The sequence below is a fragment of the Castor canadensis genome, chromosome 7 (assembly GCF_047511655.1).
Source record: "Castor canadensis chromosome 7, mCasCan1.hap1v2, whole genome shotgun sequence".
In the NCBI taxonomy this organism is placed as follows: Eukaryota; Metazoa; Chordata; class Mammalia; order Rodentia; family Castoridae; genus Castor; species Castor canadensis.
The window spans coordinates 25,557,436-25,571,939 of record NC_133392.1 but is presented as its reverse complement, the minus strand read 5'-3'; the positions used below and the strand labels follow the sequence as shown (position 1 = coordinate 25,571,939).

At 43.6% G+C, this 14,504-nt stretch overlaps 1 protein-coding gene across 2 annotated transcripts; it reads left to right on the top strand.

Annotated features, from left to right (window-relative positions):
* Positions 1 to 854: 854 nt before the first annotated feature.
* On the top strand, positions 855 to 12,092 carry LOC109697299 (glutathione S-transferase omega-1). 2 transcript variants are annotated; one of them, XM_074078357.1, is made up of 6 exons: positions 855 to 877; positions 1,433 to 1,541; positions 3,833 to 4,055; positions 6,672 to 6,785; positions 10,336 to 10,442; positions 11,206 to 12,092. In XM_074078357.1, the coding sequence occupies exons 2-6, from the start codon at positions 1,483 to 1,485 to the stop codon at positions 11,357 to 11,359; spliced, it is 657 nt and encodes a 218-aa protein (XP_073934458.1). In that variant the 5' UTR covers positions 855 to 877; positions 1,433 to 1,482; the 3' UTR covers positions 11,360 to 12,092. The 2 variants fall into 2 exon arrangements, with proteins under 2 accessions (XP_073934458.1, XP_020036416.1); XM_020180827.2 differs by lacking the exon at positions 855 to 877 and adding an exon at positions 1,091 to 1,270.
* The last annotated feature ends 2,412 nt before the right edge of the window (positions 12,093 to 14,504 follow it).

The window sequence follows — 14,504 nt, the reverse complement described above, 5'->3', positions numbered from 1 at the left end:
ACAAGCTTTCAAATGTAACAGAGAAACAAATCATTGGAAAGTCTTTTTCCTTATGCATTTCCTGGTGCCACAGAACCCCTCTTTCCTGACACCTAAGTTAAAAGGGCTGTTGGAGCTCACACTCCTCTTGCCAGACCACCAATTAAGCCCAACACCTTAACTCTAAGCCTATGGCATTTCTAGGGTTTCCAAACACAAATATTTGAATCCAGTGCAGTGGTGGAGGCCTGTGATCCCAGCACACAGTGGGCAAAAGAAGGAGGATCATGAGTTTCAGGACAGCTTGGCTACTAGCAAAATCCTGCCGCTGTTGTCCCCCACCCCCCTCCAAGGAAAAATACAAAAAAACCCTACAAATGTTTGTTAAATAGATTTTAGAAAGCAGCATTCTGAGGTTAACAATATCCAGATATTTTCTTTTTCCTGTGGGTTAAAATGTGCCCTGTTGGTGACAATAGGGACAGTGGCCCTCTGAATTGTCCTATCAAGCTAGTACTGGCAGATAAAGGAAGTCTGTGCAGGTGGCTGGGCGACCTCCAGCAAGGCATGGATGAGAACAGGAGCCTTTGAAATGTTGAGTGAGTACCAAGGACAGGTCCTGAAGTCTGGCGCCCTGAAACCTGGGGGATGAGGGTAAGGGGGGTGGCGATGAGGGCCAGGGAGCGCTGCAGTCAAAAGTGGGTTCCTCTCGAACGGCCTGGGCGCTCCCTTCTGGCTCCTTGCCAGGTGTGGGAAGTATGAAGGTCAGGTCCAAGGTCAGGGTCAGGTGTGAGGTGGCGACTGGAGACCACCTGCGGTGGCTGTGGTAGGGTGGTTCTGAGCATTTTGAGTTTCTCCTGTGGATCTCGCGGTGGCCGCATCTCTTGGCCAGCACGAGGTAGGGCACCACAGCCCCCGCGGTGTGGTGAGGAGGACCGGCCCTGGGTCGCGGCGCAGGGGGTGGGAGTCTCCAGCGCGTGGCCCCCTAGGCGCTCAGGCTGCAGCGCCGCGGGTGGCTGGTGGCGGAGGGTGGGAAACGCACTGCACGCGTGTCCCTGTCACCCCCCGCTGCCTGAGCGCTGCGTTCTCTTTAAGCACGTTGGCCGCGCGGGGTCGGCAAGCACTTTGGGCGGAGCTAAGGCGACTGGGGGAGCTTTATCAGGAGACCCAGGAGGGAAGGCCAGGCCACCTCCTTCCTCAATCTGCTGCACACCCTAGAGCTGGGGACTCGAGGGCCGGGGCTACAACTGCGCAGTGATGTCGGGGGTCTCAGCCCGGAGCCTGGCGAAGGGTGAGGTTGTCCGCTGCGATCTGGGAATGATCTTCGCGCCCCCGGAGAGGCTGCTCCGGCGGGAACGAGCCCGGGAGGCGGCGGGATCCGGGGACTGGGGTGGGGGACCAGGGGGTCCCGTCCACTCTGCAGGCGGTCACCGTCCTCTCTTCCCCCCCGCAGGTAGCGCGCCCCCGGGGCCGGTCCCGGAGGGCAAGATCCGCGTCTACAGCATGAGGTTCTGTCCATACGCACGGAGGACCCTGCTGGTCCTGAAGGCCAAGGGAATCGGGTGAGGACCGAGGAGCCGGGAGCCAGCTGCGGGGCGAGTCCGGGCAGGGAATCACGCACTGGACCCTCGGAGGTTTTGTTTCGTTTTTAGGGACAAAATTCTCAGCCTTTTGTGGAGACATAGCAAGTTACAAACCCTTTTCTTAAGCAGTCTAGGACAGTTTGTTCAGATTATTTTATGGATCAGAAAAGCTGGTGTCGTGATCACCTTTAGGTAAAATTATGCGTGACCAGTGGCAACAGCTGTCAGCTCTGGATCCTGGAGATTCCGGAGTCTGTGTTTCGCTTTCACTCTTTCTTGTCCTGCTGTTATTCTGAGTATATGACCCCTTCCCCCGTGGTAAGTTGCTTCAGTTACATACAGAGTTCAGACCTGAACCCTCCCAGCGGAGGCTGTGTCTACTGCCCCATGCACATCCTGTAGATTGGGTCTTTGCTGCTGACAAATAGAGGAAGTGTCTATGCCTGGAAAGTCAGTCTTTTTGAAAACCTCATTACTGAAACTAGCAGTTGTTGACTTGTGTGCTGTCCACAATGGACAAGTCACTTGGCTTTTCTCTGATGCTCAAGATCTCTTGGAACCACTTCCTTTCCAGTGACCCAGGGAATCTTTTGAACAGACATTTATTTATTAGATACTTGTGGCGTGGAAGGCTCTGTGGAAGTTTAAAATATCCCATTCTCAAGGAATTTTTTATGTAGAGTTTGTAAACTAATTTTAGTCTTCTAAGGGGAGAACTAGGCAGGCAGGCATTTCTCTAAAAGCAATGGAAGCTTCATGCTAAAGGAAAAACAAAATATTTTTGGATTTGCTATCACTTCACTAAGATTTACATCTCATTTGGGTGAAAGTATAATTTTAAACACAGAACAAAATATTCCCTATTTTGTAATGTTTATCTAATGCATTGTAATTGGTGTTTGCTGGATTACCCAAACTCTTATTGCAACCAACGGAGATTCAAAGATAAATGTAATAAAGGCATTTCTTGTACTCATCTAATAGGAAAGTCAAGGAGTAGAGCAGGGCTGGAGTCAGGTTCAAATGGATACAATTTTCCTCCCTCCAGAACACTTGTTTGAAAAAGTTACCTCTCACTTAGGAGAGTTTTCTAAAGGAAAAGTGGTATCATTTTACCATAAGGATAGGAAAGAAAAGATGTTGGTGTGTATTACTTTTGAGTAAATCTGTTCTATTGGACACTGATCCATCTTTGACAGTTATACAGACCTTTCTTTAACAATTATAACATACTTTCTTTTATTTCCTCTATACTCACTCAGGCTAGATACAAGGTAGATATGATTACAATCTGAATGTAGCCTGACTTCAGTTGTTTTCTTCCTTTTTTGGTTTACTTTGTGTGTTTTTTTTTAAACATGCAACATTTTAAAAATATATCAACATATGAGAATTCCTTAATATCCTTGTGGAAAGCAAAAAATTTTTTGTTCATATTGGCAAAATGAATTCAGTTGAGTCAATTCATTTTGAACTGAATTAAAATGAAGTGAATTTTGTCATGTGAATCCTCATATAGTGGGGAGTGGACACAACTTAATTAGCTGCCTCAAGTCAGGATCTCAAGGAGATATCAACACTCCTGCATCCATTGTCATGCTCTTCACAATAGTGCAGTGCTGATGTCCCTTGACAGATGGATAAAGAAATTGGGGTGTATACATACTATTCCACCTTTTAAAAGAAGGAAATTGTGCAAGATGTGGCCACATGAATGGATTTTGAGGACATTACTCTAAGTGAAATATGTCAGACACAGGAAGACAAATACTGCATGGTTCTAATTGGCAGGAGGTATCTAAAATAGTCAAATTCTTAAAATAAACAGGTATGGATAGAATCAAGGCAGAATTGACTATTACAATTGGGGTGTGATTAACTGAATGGATGGTTGGACCAGTTAGGATTTATTCAGGAGTATAGAAAGTGAGCTGGGCATTGTGGTTCACACTTGTAATCCCAACACTGGGGAGCTGGAGGCAGGAGGATCTTGAGTTTGAGGCCAGTCTGGGCTATATAGCAGGTGTGTCTCAAAAAACAAAAACAAAACACCAACAAAAAAAAAACAGATTATATAGGGCTGGAGTTGTGGTTCAAGTGGGAGAGCACTTGCCTACCACCAAAATAAACAAACAAATAAATAAATAGGTGAAATAGGTACAAGAAAAACACCATATTATTCCAAATTCTATTAAAAACCAGGTTAAAAAATAATAAGGTACCCAAAATGGATGGTTTGCTTTCTTCATTGTCTTATATGTTCCTTTCAGGCATGAAATCATCAATATCAACCTGAAAAATAAGCCTGACTGGTTCTTTAAGAAGAATCCTCTTGGTCTGGTGCCAGTTCTGGAAAACAGTCAGGGTCAATTGATCTATGAATCTGTCATCACCTGTGAGTACCTGGATGAGGTGTATCCCGGGAAGAAGCTGTGGCCAGATGACCCTTACGAGAAAGCTTGCCAAAAGATTCTCTTGGAGTCATTCTCTAAGGTGTGTGTGTCAGAAATGTTAGTCCCTATTTGAAAAAGCTTTTGTTCTTCTTTTTGTTTTGTTTTAAAAGCTAAATCAGTGCTGTCATTTATGATGGTTCAGTGATTTGGGAGAGGAGAAGAAATCAGGAATGTGCTCTTGTCTGCAGGACACATCCTGTAAGTCCTTCCAAGACCTGGTGCCTGTTCACTTCTCCAAAGTTATTCCTGCTCCATCCTCTCCTGAGACTCTGTCCTCTTCTGTCTCCACAGTCGCTACATTCACTCAGCTCTTGCAGAAGAGCCTTCTCTCTTCTATCTCGGCCTTGTTTACTCACAGGCATCTGCTCTGACACTGCTACCTCCCAGAAGCTTGCCCGCTGGTCAGTCCTCCAGCTCTATAATCTCAGATGTGGTCACTTTTCCCCATCAAGGGCTCTCTGCCCTAGTGATTGCCTGCCTTCTGGACTGCTTATTGCAATAAGAATGTGGACTCCATGAAGGTGAGGGGCTGTCCCCCACCTTTTTAGTTTTTTTAATAGTTGTCTCAGTATAAGCCCAGGTTAGCCTCAAAGTCACTGTGTAGCACCTGCTGGCCTTGATTCTTCTGCCTCAGTCTCCCTATTACTGGAATTACAGGTGTTTCTGACCATACCTGACTTGGAAGCTGTGTTTTGAACACTGGTTCACTGCCTAGGTTTGTGACTAGCTCAGCCAATTTTACCTTGTGCAACTCCAAGGAAGTTACTTATTACTTTACCTGTCAGTACCTTAGTTGTTTCTGTCTTATAAGGTAAAGATCAGTTAATATCAAACACTAGAGCAGCATCTGACACCTGGTACCTCCTCAATGTTGGCTTTTAATGGCATAGTCACAGTGTCTATCAGTGAGCATTAACTGTTGGCGATAACTCTGAGTTTACTGAATGGCATTCCTGAAAAAAAGTGCTTGCATCTTATTAGCATCAATATGGATCAGTTCAAACAATTAGTATCAGCAAAGGAGTAAACAACAGATGTGTTTTGCAACATAAAGAATAAAAATGCACAGTTATATTCCTATAAAGTTACTACCTTGGTAGTATGGTTAGTGTATAAAGGGCTATTTTGTCTCTAAACAAAATAGGTTTTAAAAAATATCTAGAAGATGGGAGTGCTATTGGGAGAGCATATTGTTTTGAGAGCTCTTGCAAAGGGATAGGAAGGAAGAGAGAGTCATCTGGCTTAATAGGATATGGGTAGAAGAATAGTGGAAATGGCTGCTGTCAGTGATAGAAAGGAAATATGGTATTTGCAAGAATGCTGTGGAGTTTAAAAATTAGTACCAAAAGATTCACTGTACTGTCCAGAAAGAAAACAAGCATGAAAAGTACAACTGGAGATGCCCATTAATATTTCCCATTCACCTTCAGGAAAAAGGTGGTCTGGTACCATGTGATCCTATCTTCCTGGGCATAGCTCATTAGAACACAGAAGCATCCCACTCCTGCCTCACTAATCTTCCCTCCTGGGAATTTGGAAGTAAGACACGGGGACTAAGAAAGTAAAGGTGTTAAGCTTACATATCATTGGAGACTTGAGAAATCAAGCCCATATAGAAATACATTTTACAGGGAAGTAGAAATGAAGAGCATCACAATGGAAACTGATTTATGGAAAGTAATGTGAAACAAAACTGGAGGCACAGCAAGGATGATAGACTAGGTAGGCAGAGATGGAAATGTGGACAGAAGGGCTGCCTGCCAGCTTTCAGTTCCAATGGGGAAGGTGTTCTGACATAGATAGGATTTCACACTACTGTTCCACAAGTATCCACACTGGGGTGGATGGGCTTCTGCTACACTGAAGAGACCTCAAGATAAGAAATATCAAAACACACAGACACCTCTACCACATTAGATCATCCGACACTTACACCTGTCAGGTCTTCAGGTATTTGGTTCCTTCTGAATTGTTTGTGTTCACTGAGAAAAACTCTTTCCCAGCTCCCTTTGCAGCTGGGTCAAGGTCTGTGATCGAGGCCTTTCCTGCCACACACATTCATGGTAATCTTGGATTGAGATAAGAGCAGTGTGAGGGACCAGGCTTGGTGTGGGTCACTGGTTGGGTGCTGTTGGTGACAGGGGCGGCAGAACTTCTGGCTTTCAGGGGCAGGGGTGGGCATAAGATCCAGAGAAGCGAACAACAACATTGTGGCCAGTGACAGTACTGGTTACTTGAGTAACAGCATAAATTTTGGTATTAGTGCTCAGCTGGTGCTGGCAGCAGGGACACTTCCAATTAGACTGGTTGTCAGGATGATTTGTAATGTCCTGTCTTAGTTTCAAGAATGTCTGTTCAGCATCCCAACAATTCTATGAGCCCCTCTGTGTGTCATTAAGTAATTTCTGGTTCAAATTTTCCAAAGTGTGCTCTGTTATCTTCAGCTTTTAAAATCCTGATCAACATCACATCTTAGGCTACAAAAGTGTTTCTACAACCAGTCCATGGTTTCTGTGAACAAAGGGACGTGGTGCACCATTGATGTTTCTGTAACACCCGAACACCCTAATGCCAGGATTATTAGGGTTCTCTCATGTTATTAAGTAAGGGATCCGATGTCAGCCTCCAATGATAAACTGTCATATTCTCCATCTAGATGCTATCTCTGATGTTAAGCTTTCCAAGAAAGCTTAATGACAGTAAGCAAAATAAAGAAGAGTGTGCTGGCATAAAAGAAGAATTGCGGAAGGAATTCAGCAAGTTAGAGGAGGTAATTATTTCTTCCAGCTTTTGTCATAGTAAATGATACCCTATATCTACCTTCTTTTTCCTTCTACTCCTTTCTTTATATTTCCATTTCCCAATTAGAAATAATGTCAAAGGGCCAGGCATAGTAGTACATACTTGTAATCTCAGCAATGTGGGAGGGGGAGGGAGGAGGACAGTAGACAGGCCAGGGCAAAAATGTAAGCCCCTATCTAAAAAATAACTAAAGCAAAAAGGGCTGGTGGTGTGGCTTAAGTGGTAAAGTGCCTGCTAAAGTCCTGAGTTCAACCCCAGTACCACAAAAAACAAACAAAAAACCCAACACTCTCCCCCAAATTCACTAGTAATGAATTTGTTCTGGCATCTATTTCATTTATTGTACTGTTCATGTAATTTTTCCCTCTAATATACTGTCTAGCGTTATCAATTTTTCTGGTGCTGAACCATCCTGGTGTTAGTGGGATAAAATCTACTTGCCCTCAATGAATTTTCATATGTATTGTAGAGTTAGTAAATAGTATATGTGTTCATAGATGGGAGGACCCATAATTTACTGTCTTCATTTGATATCTTTATATTTGGTATCAAACATATTCTAATCTCTTAATTTCCCTCATTTTTCTAATCTCTAAAACCATTCTATAGGGACTAGCATTTTCCATAAAGCAGTTGAACCTCGTGTCTTTTACAGGAGATGTTCCTTTACCAGTTCTACTTCTTTACTGGTAATTGATTTGGGGAATTTTCTATTTCTTTTTTAATCAACTGTTGTAATTAACTGGGCAGTGTGGAAGCTGAAATTAAGATGAGTCCATATTCTTCAGATGATTAGAGTTTAGTAGTAGAATGAAGACAAACATCACGTAGATATAAACAACCAATCCACAATGCATAGTGCTTCATGGGCCCTGAGGAAAATGATGGAGGTTATTTATAAAGGGCATATTGGTTTGGTGCTGATTTAATTAGCCAGATAATTTTCTCAATTTTCCCCTTTGGAAAAACTCTTAATAGCAATTCACCTTAAATTTCAGAAACATCCTATTTGTGGTTTTCAAACAATTGACATCTGTTTAACAGTTAATTCAGCCAATTTCCAGTGTGTTTTAAGTATGTTTGTAATTGAAAAATTGCAAGCAAAGAAGAACCTGAAGAATACAACTTAACAAATTTTCCAAGTCAGCACAGTCTCTTTGTTGCAGGAGGATTCAGAGACTGAGAAGGCACCAAAGCTTTCGGAAGCAAGTTTATTAAGCAAGCTGGCAGCAACTCAGGGCACTAGAGTCCAAAGGGTGAGCCCCAAGAACAAAGGGGGCTTTCCTTATACACCATTTAGAATTTGGAATATGTCAAATAGTGCTGCATTTGTACACTTATAGCCACATCTTTTGGTGAACCTGAATTTCCAAGTAGAATTGCTGGGTTCTAGAAGGGCAGTGTGAAAACTGATTGTACCAATTTACACAGAGACCAGCAGTGTTCCACACCCTTGCTAACTTGTTCACTTTAGCCATTCTGATGGGTGTACAGTGGATTGAATTTTGGTTTTAGTTTCACTTTCCTGATGAGTAATGCAGTCATTTTTTTTCAAATGATCATTGGCCATATGGACACTCTTTTGTGCAGGTTAAGTCTTACTTATTTTTCTAATGGATTGTTTACCATTTTTCTTTTTTCATTTTTGGATTTTCTAGTATTTTAAAAACATTTAAAAAAAAACAATAGTGACAGAAATGTCAGTGCTTGCCAGGGATTAGCGAACAGACTAGGTACAAGCAGCACAGGGGAGTATTTTTGGTGATGAGACAGTTCTATATACTGACTGGTTAAAAAAACTGGGGATCTGAACTCAGGACCTCACACATACTAAGCAGGTACTCTACCACTTGAGCCACTCTGCCAGACTTTTTTGTCTTAGTTATTTTCAAGGTAGGGTCTCAGGAAGTATATGCCTGGGCTGGTTTTGAACCATGATCCTCCTGAGTAGAATAGCTAGGATTACAGGCATGACCATCAGCACCTGACTGTGCTCCCTTATAATACCAGCTACTTGGAGGCTGAGGCAAGAGAATTGAGAGTTTGAGGCCAGCCTGGGCAACATAGTAAGACCCAGTGTCAATGAAGTAAACTGAAGTATGCATTTCTCAAATTTCACAGACTTGACACCAAAAAAGGGTGGTTTTACTGAATGTAATTAACTTTTTTTTTTTCCATTTCTGGGGATCGAACCTGGGGCCTTGTGCAAGCTTGCTACCACTGAGCTACATTCCCAGCTCTCCTCCCCCTTTTTAAAAAGAAAAATACTGAGAAGACAGGAGTCAAACATTCACCCTATGTGAACAAAAAAGGGAGGCTTAATGGTTTTCTCTTGCAGACAGTAAAAATGATTACTGGAGTGTTTAAGCAACAGAAAGATAAGAAATAATCTTTCATATACAAAAATTTTTAAAGAACAATATTCTTGGGCTGGGAATATGACCCCAGTGACAGAGTGACTGCCTAGTAAGCACAAGGCTCTTAGTTCAAACCCCAGTACCACTAAACAAACAATATCCTTATATAGAGGTAGTTTTGATACTTTGACTTGGTATTTCACTCTGGGAATAAAAGTGGGTTTGCTGCTTTGTTGTGCTCGGGATCAATCCCAGCCTTGTATATGCTTGGACTGAGATCTTCCTACCCACACCTCTCAGTAGACAGGTGTGTACTACCATGCCCTGCTACTGGTTGGGATGGGGGACTCGCCAACTTTTTGCCTGAGCTGGCCTCCAATCATGATCCTCCTTATCTCTGCCTGAGTAGCTGGAATTACTGATGTGTTCCACAATGCCAAACCTGATAAGGCTGATTTTTACAGCACTTTTTTGGTTTAGGACTCACTTTAGGAAAGTGACTTTGTCACTTTCATCGTTATCACTCTCCTCTTCTTTCACCTTCTAAGCATTTTCAAGTACTTCTAACTAAAATCTTCTTTGGTAATATATCTGCAATTAACTTAAAAGTTTCCAGTTCAAGTCACTGTAAGCCAGTGCTTTCTTTTCCTTTCCACTGCCACACCTGTAGGAATACACGACTAGCTATTGAACAAAGAGCTCCCTGGCCTTGGCGGTGAGCACCAGACCCTCTGGTTGATGCTGGACACCTCGGGGGAGCTTTTCATGATGATGCAGATGCAGGACACAGGCAGCAAGACTGGCTGCTGCTTCCCACACTCATTCCTGTCCATGGCCGCATCCACCATCTTCCTGTCCTCGGGTACTCTGCCATGTTTCTTCTCAGGAATTCTTTATCATGAATACTAGTCCTTTGTATTAGAGATGTTGTCCTTTGCAGCTTGTTTTATCTTTTTCCATTTTCTAGTTTATTTTATTATTTCACTTTATGCCAGTCCAACAGATTAAAAAACTGTTTGACCTTTGTGATCTAAGAGAAAAGCCTAACATGAATGTAAAAGTTGTTGCTTACACCTGTTCTGCTTAATTTGCTCTCATTTCTAATGACTATTCTTACTAGATGCACAAATAATCAGTATTCTTGTGCTGCTTAATATTTAGGTTCTGACCAATAAGAAGACAACCTTCTTTGGTGGAAATTCTGTCTCTATGATTGATTACCTCATCTGGCCCTGGTTTGAACGGCAGGAACCAGGGGAGCTAACTGAGTAAGACATTTGAATATCTTGTGCGTAATTTAGAATAGTTTATCTGAAGAAAACTTAAGGTATTTAATACAATTGGTATGAATGTGAACAAGTGGACAGGAGGGTTCTATACCTACATTCACTACTCCTCCCCAGATTTCTGTGAAATGGGGTAAAGTGTTTTAAAATTTACTCCTCCAGGGGTTAAAAACCCAGAAGGATGTATACTGTTGCAGCACTCTGTGATCAGGGTTACCTCCATTTACTAGTAAGACTTCGCACTATTTTCTAAACTCCATCTTTTGAGCTTGGCAGACAACAACCTTGGCTGACTGCCACTTCTTAAGAGATTAGACCTTTTCAGTTACTGCTAAGTCACATCTGATGATAGAAAATTATTAACATTCTTAGTTCCATTATAACTCTTTTAAAGTTATTGATCTCTCAGTTGGACTAGCTTACTTTTTAATTAATTTTTGAGAGATTCTTGCTATGCAGCTCAAGCTGGCCTCAAGTTATGATTGTCCTCCCTCGGCCTCTGGAGTGCTGGGTTTATAGGCATGTATCACCACACCTGGCTGGACGAGTTCTCATACTAACCCAACTAGTAACTTCACTCTCAACATATTTGTAAAAGACTTCTGACAACTTTCAAACATAGTATCTGTGATTTCAGGCATTTAAAAAAAATCTTTTAAAAGGTTAGGGGAAAATACAATCAAGTGCAGTGATGGTGATATATGGGAGACTGCCATGCTCACACCTTTCTTTCTTCCTCCTACAGGTGTGTCTCCCACACTCCAAAACTTAAGCAATGGATGACAGCCATGAGGGAAGATCCTGCAGTGTCAGCCTTCTTCCTTGATGCAAAAAGCTATCAAGGTTTCTTCCGACTCTACTTGCAAAACAGCCATGAGGCCTGTGACTATGGACTCTGAAGGGAACAACAGTCAGCAGTGAAGCTATGTCTGATATTTTACTTCACTGATATGACCAACAACATGCTTTCATTTTACCAAATACTCTTACATCTCATTGGCTCATCTCTGATTTGCCATCATGGTCTATTAACGTCTCAAGGCCCTCCTACAGCAGGAGTGCATTCCCACCTTACCACACTCAAACATAACTCTGGTGGTTCTACTATAGTCTTTGCTGAAACTCCCAAACTATCATCTCTAGTGAAATCTACAGTTTAACCCAGCTTTCTAACTGCTTATCTGCAATTTTTACTAAGATATTAAGCAGTCATTTCCAGAAATATCCTCTCAAGTTTCTTGTCTTCTGGTTTCTAAACAGAAAATTTCAATTCCTTATACTTTCCAACGCCAACTTCATTTCACTCCCTCTCTTATTCCTGTTATTGTAGCAAGAAAGGGGAGGTCAGAAAAGAGATAGGCTGTGTTCTGGCGATGAGACAGCAGAAGGGGATGGCAAAGCAGAGAGATATAACTTAAAGAATTCAAACATGAAGGTCACATAGCACTGGGGAAATGAAATAGCCAATGAAGTCACATGCAGCCATATGTGGTTGAGCTTTTTTTTTTTTTTTGGCTTCTGTAACCTGCTTGCAAGGGTATGTAAGGTAAGACCCCTTTGTTCTTGGGGCTCAGCCTTAGGACACAAGTCTGGTGGGTCTGTGCTAACACAATAAACGTTGCTTCCTGCTAATCTGCCTCAGAGACTCATTTCTCAGCTAATAACTTCCAGAAAAATTACCAGTGACGACCATATCCAAATCACCTCAAAGCTAGGTGACTGGGGGACCTCCTGTCTCTAACCCCTTCAAATCTTTTCTCCAAATCCCACGCTGGGCACACAGCAGGGTGTAGTTAAATGCCATGAAAACCACATCATTCAGTTCACTAGAAATATTGTAGCAGGGAGGAGAACCAGAAAAGAGAGAGGCCTGTGTTCTAATAATGTAGGAGGGGAAAGAATAGCATAACAGAGATAAAAGCTTCAAGAACTGAAACGTGAAGGACGGGTAGCACTGGTGGGGGATGGGAGGGAGAGTGATCTAGTTAAAAAAATGCATGCAAGCATATATGGGTTAAGCTTTTCTTTTTGCTTCTGCAACCTGCTTGCAAGGGTATATAAGAAAGCACCCTTTGTTCTCGGGGTTCAGCCTTTGGACTCAAGTCCACTGAGTCTGTGCCTGCACAATAAAGCACTGCTTCCTGCTGAATTGCCTGTGTACCCTAACAATACTGATGACATCTTCAATGCGTTCCCACGGCCCAGTGGGAGTCACCGTTTTTTATCATCACATCTCCTCCATGAGAAGCGAGACCTTACGATTCTGGCAGAAATGGCTGGAGATCGCATCCGAGACACATCAGAGTCAGGGGGCTGCCGACCCCTGCCCCAATAGTCTGGTTTCCTGTACTTATCTTCAGATTGGCTGGGGAGGAAAACCCCGGGATAACTAGTTCTAAACAGTGCATAGCAATCCCCTAGGCCCTGCGCGGCCCTTCCGAGTTAGTGGGAAGCCCGCCACGTGCTGGCCGCACCCTCAGAGGCAGCTGAGAACAGCTGACTTCACAAACGGCCCCCGGACGCCCACCCTCGGCTGCCCCAGCGCCCCGGCTCCCAGCGAGCGGTCCGTTTGTGCCGCGGTCCACCGGCCCACCCGCCAGGCCACGGCGGCTCCTGGCGCATTTCCAGTCGAGTGTGGAGCCAGGTGCCCAAGGGCCGCCGCCAAACACCAGACGCCTTCATCTTCGGCCAGCCACAGACTCTGGCCTTGAGCCCCAATTTCGGTAACCAGGAACTGTAACGCGACCGCCCATTGGTCCACTCTGCTGGACTCCCGCTTCTAAAAGCTTTGTGGATTGGCTTGAAGCTTAGGGCGCCGCAGCCAGTTCGCGGGTAGGGTCTCGCGAGAAGGGTCGGGTAGGATCTCGCGAGAAGGAGCGGGCTTCGCTTGGCCCTGCCTCTTTCTGCGTGCCGTGGTTGCTCGGTGTGTGATGGTTCTGGCTGTTGAGTGCCGGGAAGTCCTTGGGGAGTTCCTCTCCTGTCACCTCCACCGGGTGGGTTGGTCTGGCCCGCAACGTATTCTAAGGGAAGAAGGTTTGAGACCAATTCTCAACTGTTGGAATTTCGCGTCCCACAATAGGACTGCCCAACTTTTAATTTTTTCACTTTCATTTTTAACATGGTAAGGGAAAGCCCTTATTTAATCTTCGTTACTGTTTCATCAGAGAATTTAACATTAAAAAAAAAGGCTGCGGACGTGGCTGAAGTGGTAGATTCAATCCCCTGTATCGTCAAAACAAACAAAAAACTGCAAGGAGCCTGGCGCTGGTGGCTCAAGCCTGAAATCTTAGCTACTCAGGAGGGAGAGATCAGGAGCATCGCGGTTCGAGGCCAACCTGAGCAAATAGTTGGAGAGACCATCTTGAGAAAACCCAAATGACTCAAGTGGTAGAGCCTAGCAAGTGTGAGGCCCTAAAATCCCAGTACCACAAAAAACAAAACAAAACTGCAAGGAGTCTGGAGATACAGCTCACTGATAGAGAACCCTTGCCAAACATGCAAAAGGCCCTGGGTTCAATACCCAGCACTGGGTTAAAAAAAAAAAATCCTAGGGGAGCGGGGACGGGGGCGGGGGGGCAGGGGAACAAAGGCTATAAGAATAAAGAACAGGTCTTTAAACTGAAAGCTTTTAACTCATACTGTTCTTACTTTTTTGATTTGGCTAGAGACGCAAAGACCACCCTAGAGATCATGGGTTCTTGGCCCTGCAATCCAGTATCACTAGTTGAACTCCACCACAAAATTAGGGCACAGGTAGACAGGGGAATTTGGTTTCTGGCAATGTCCTGTCTTTTTGAAGATTATGAAAGCTTTCTGTTTTATTCAAATTATAGTAAAAACAATAGCTACTTATGAATGCTTACTAGGTAACAGGCACGTACTAAGCATTAAGTGCTTCTCATCCTGAGTCTGAATGAAACCTTTCACAACAACATGATGTACTGGTACTGTTACCTCTACATTCCAGATTAGAACCCCAAAGCGTAGGAAGTTTTTGTAATTTGCCCATAGTCACCCAGATATTAAATGCTGAAGGACATTCTA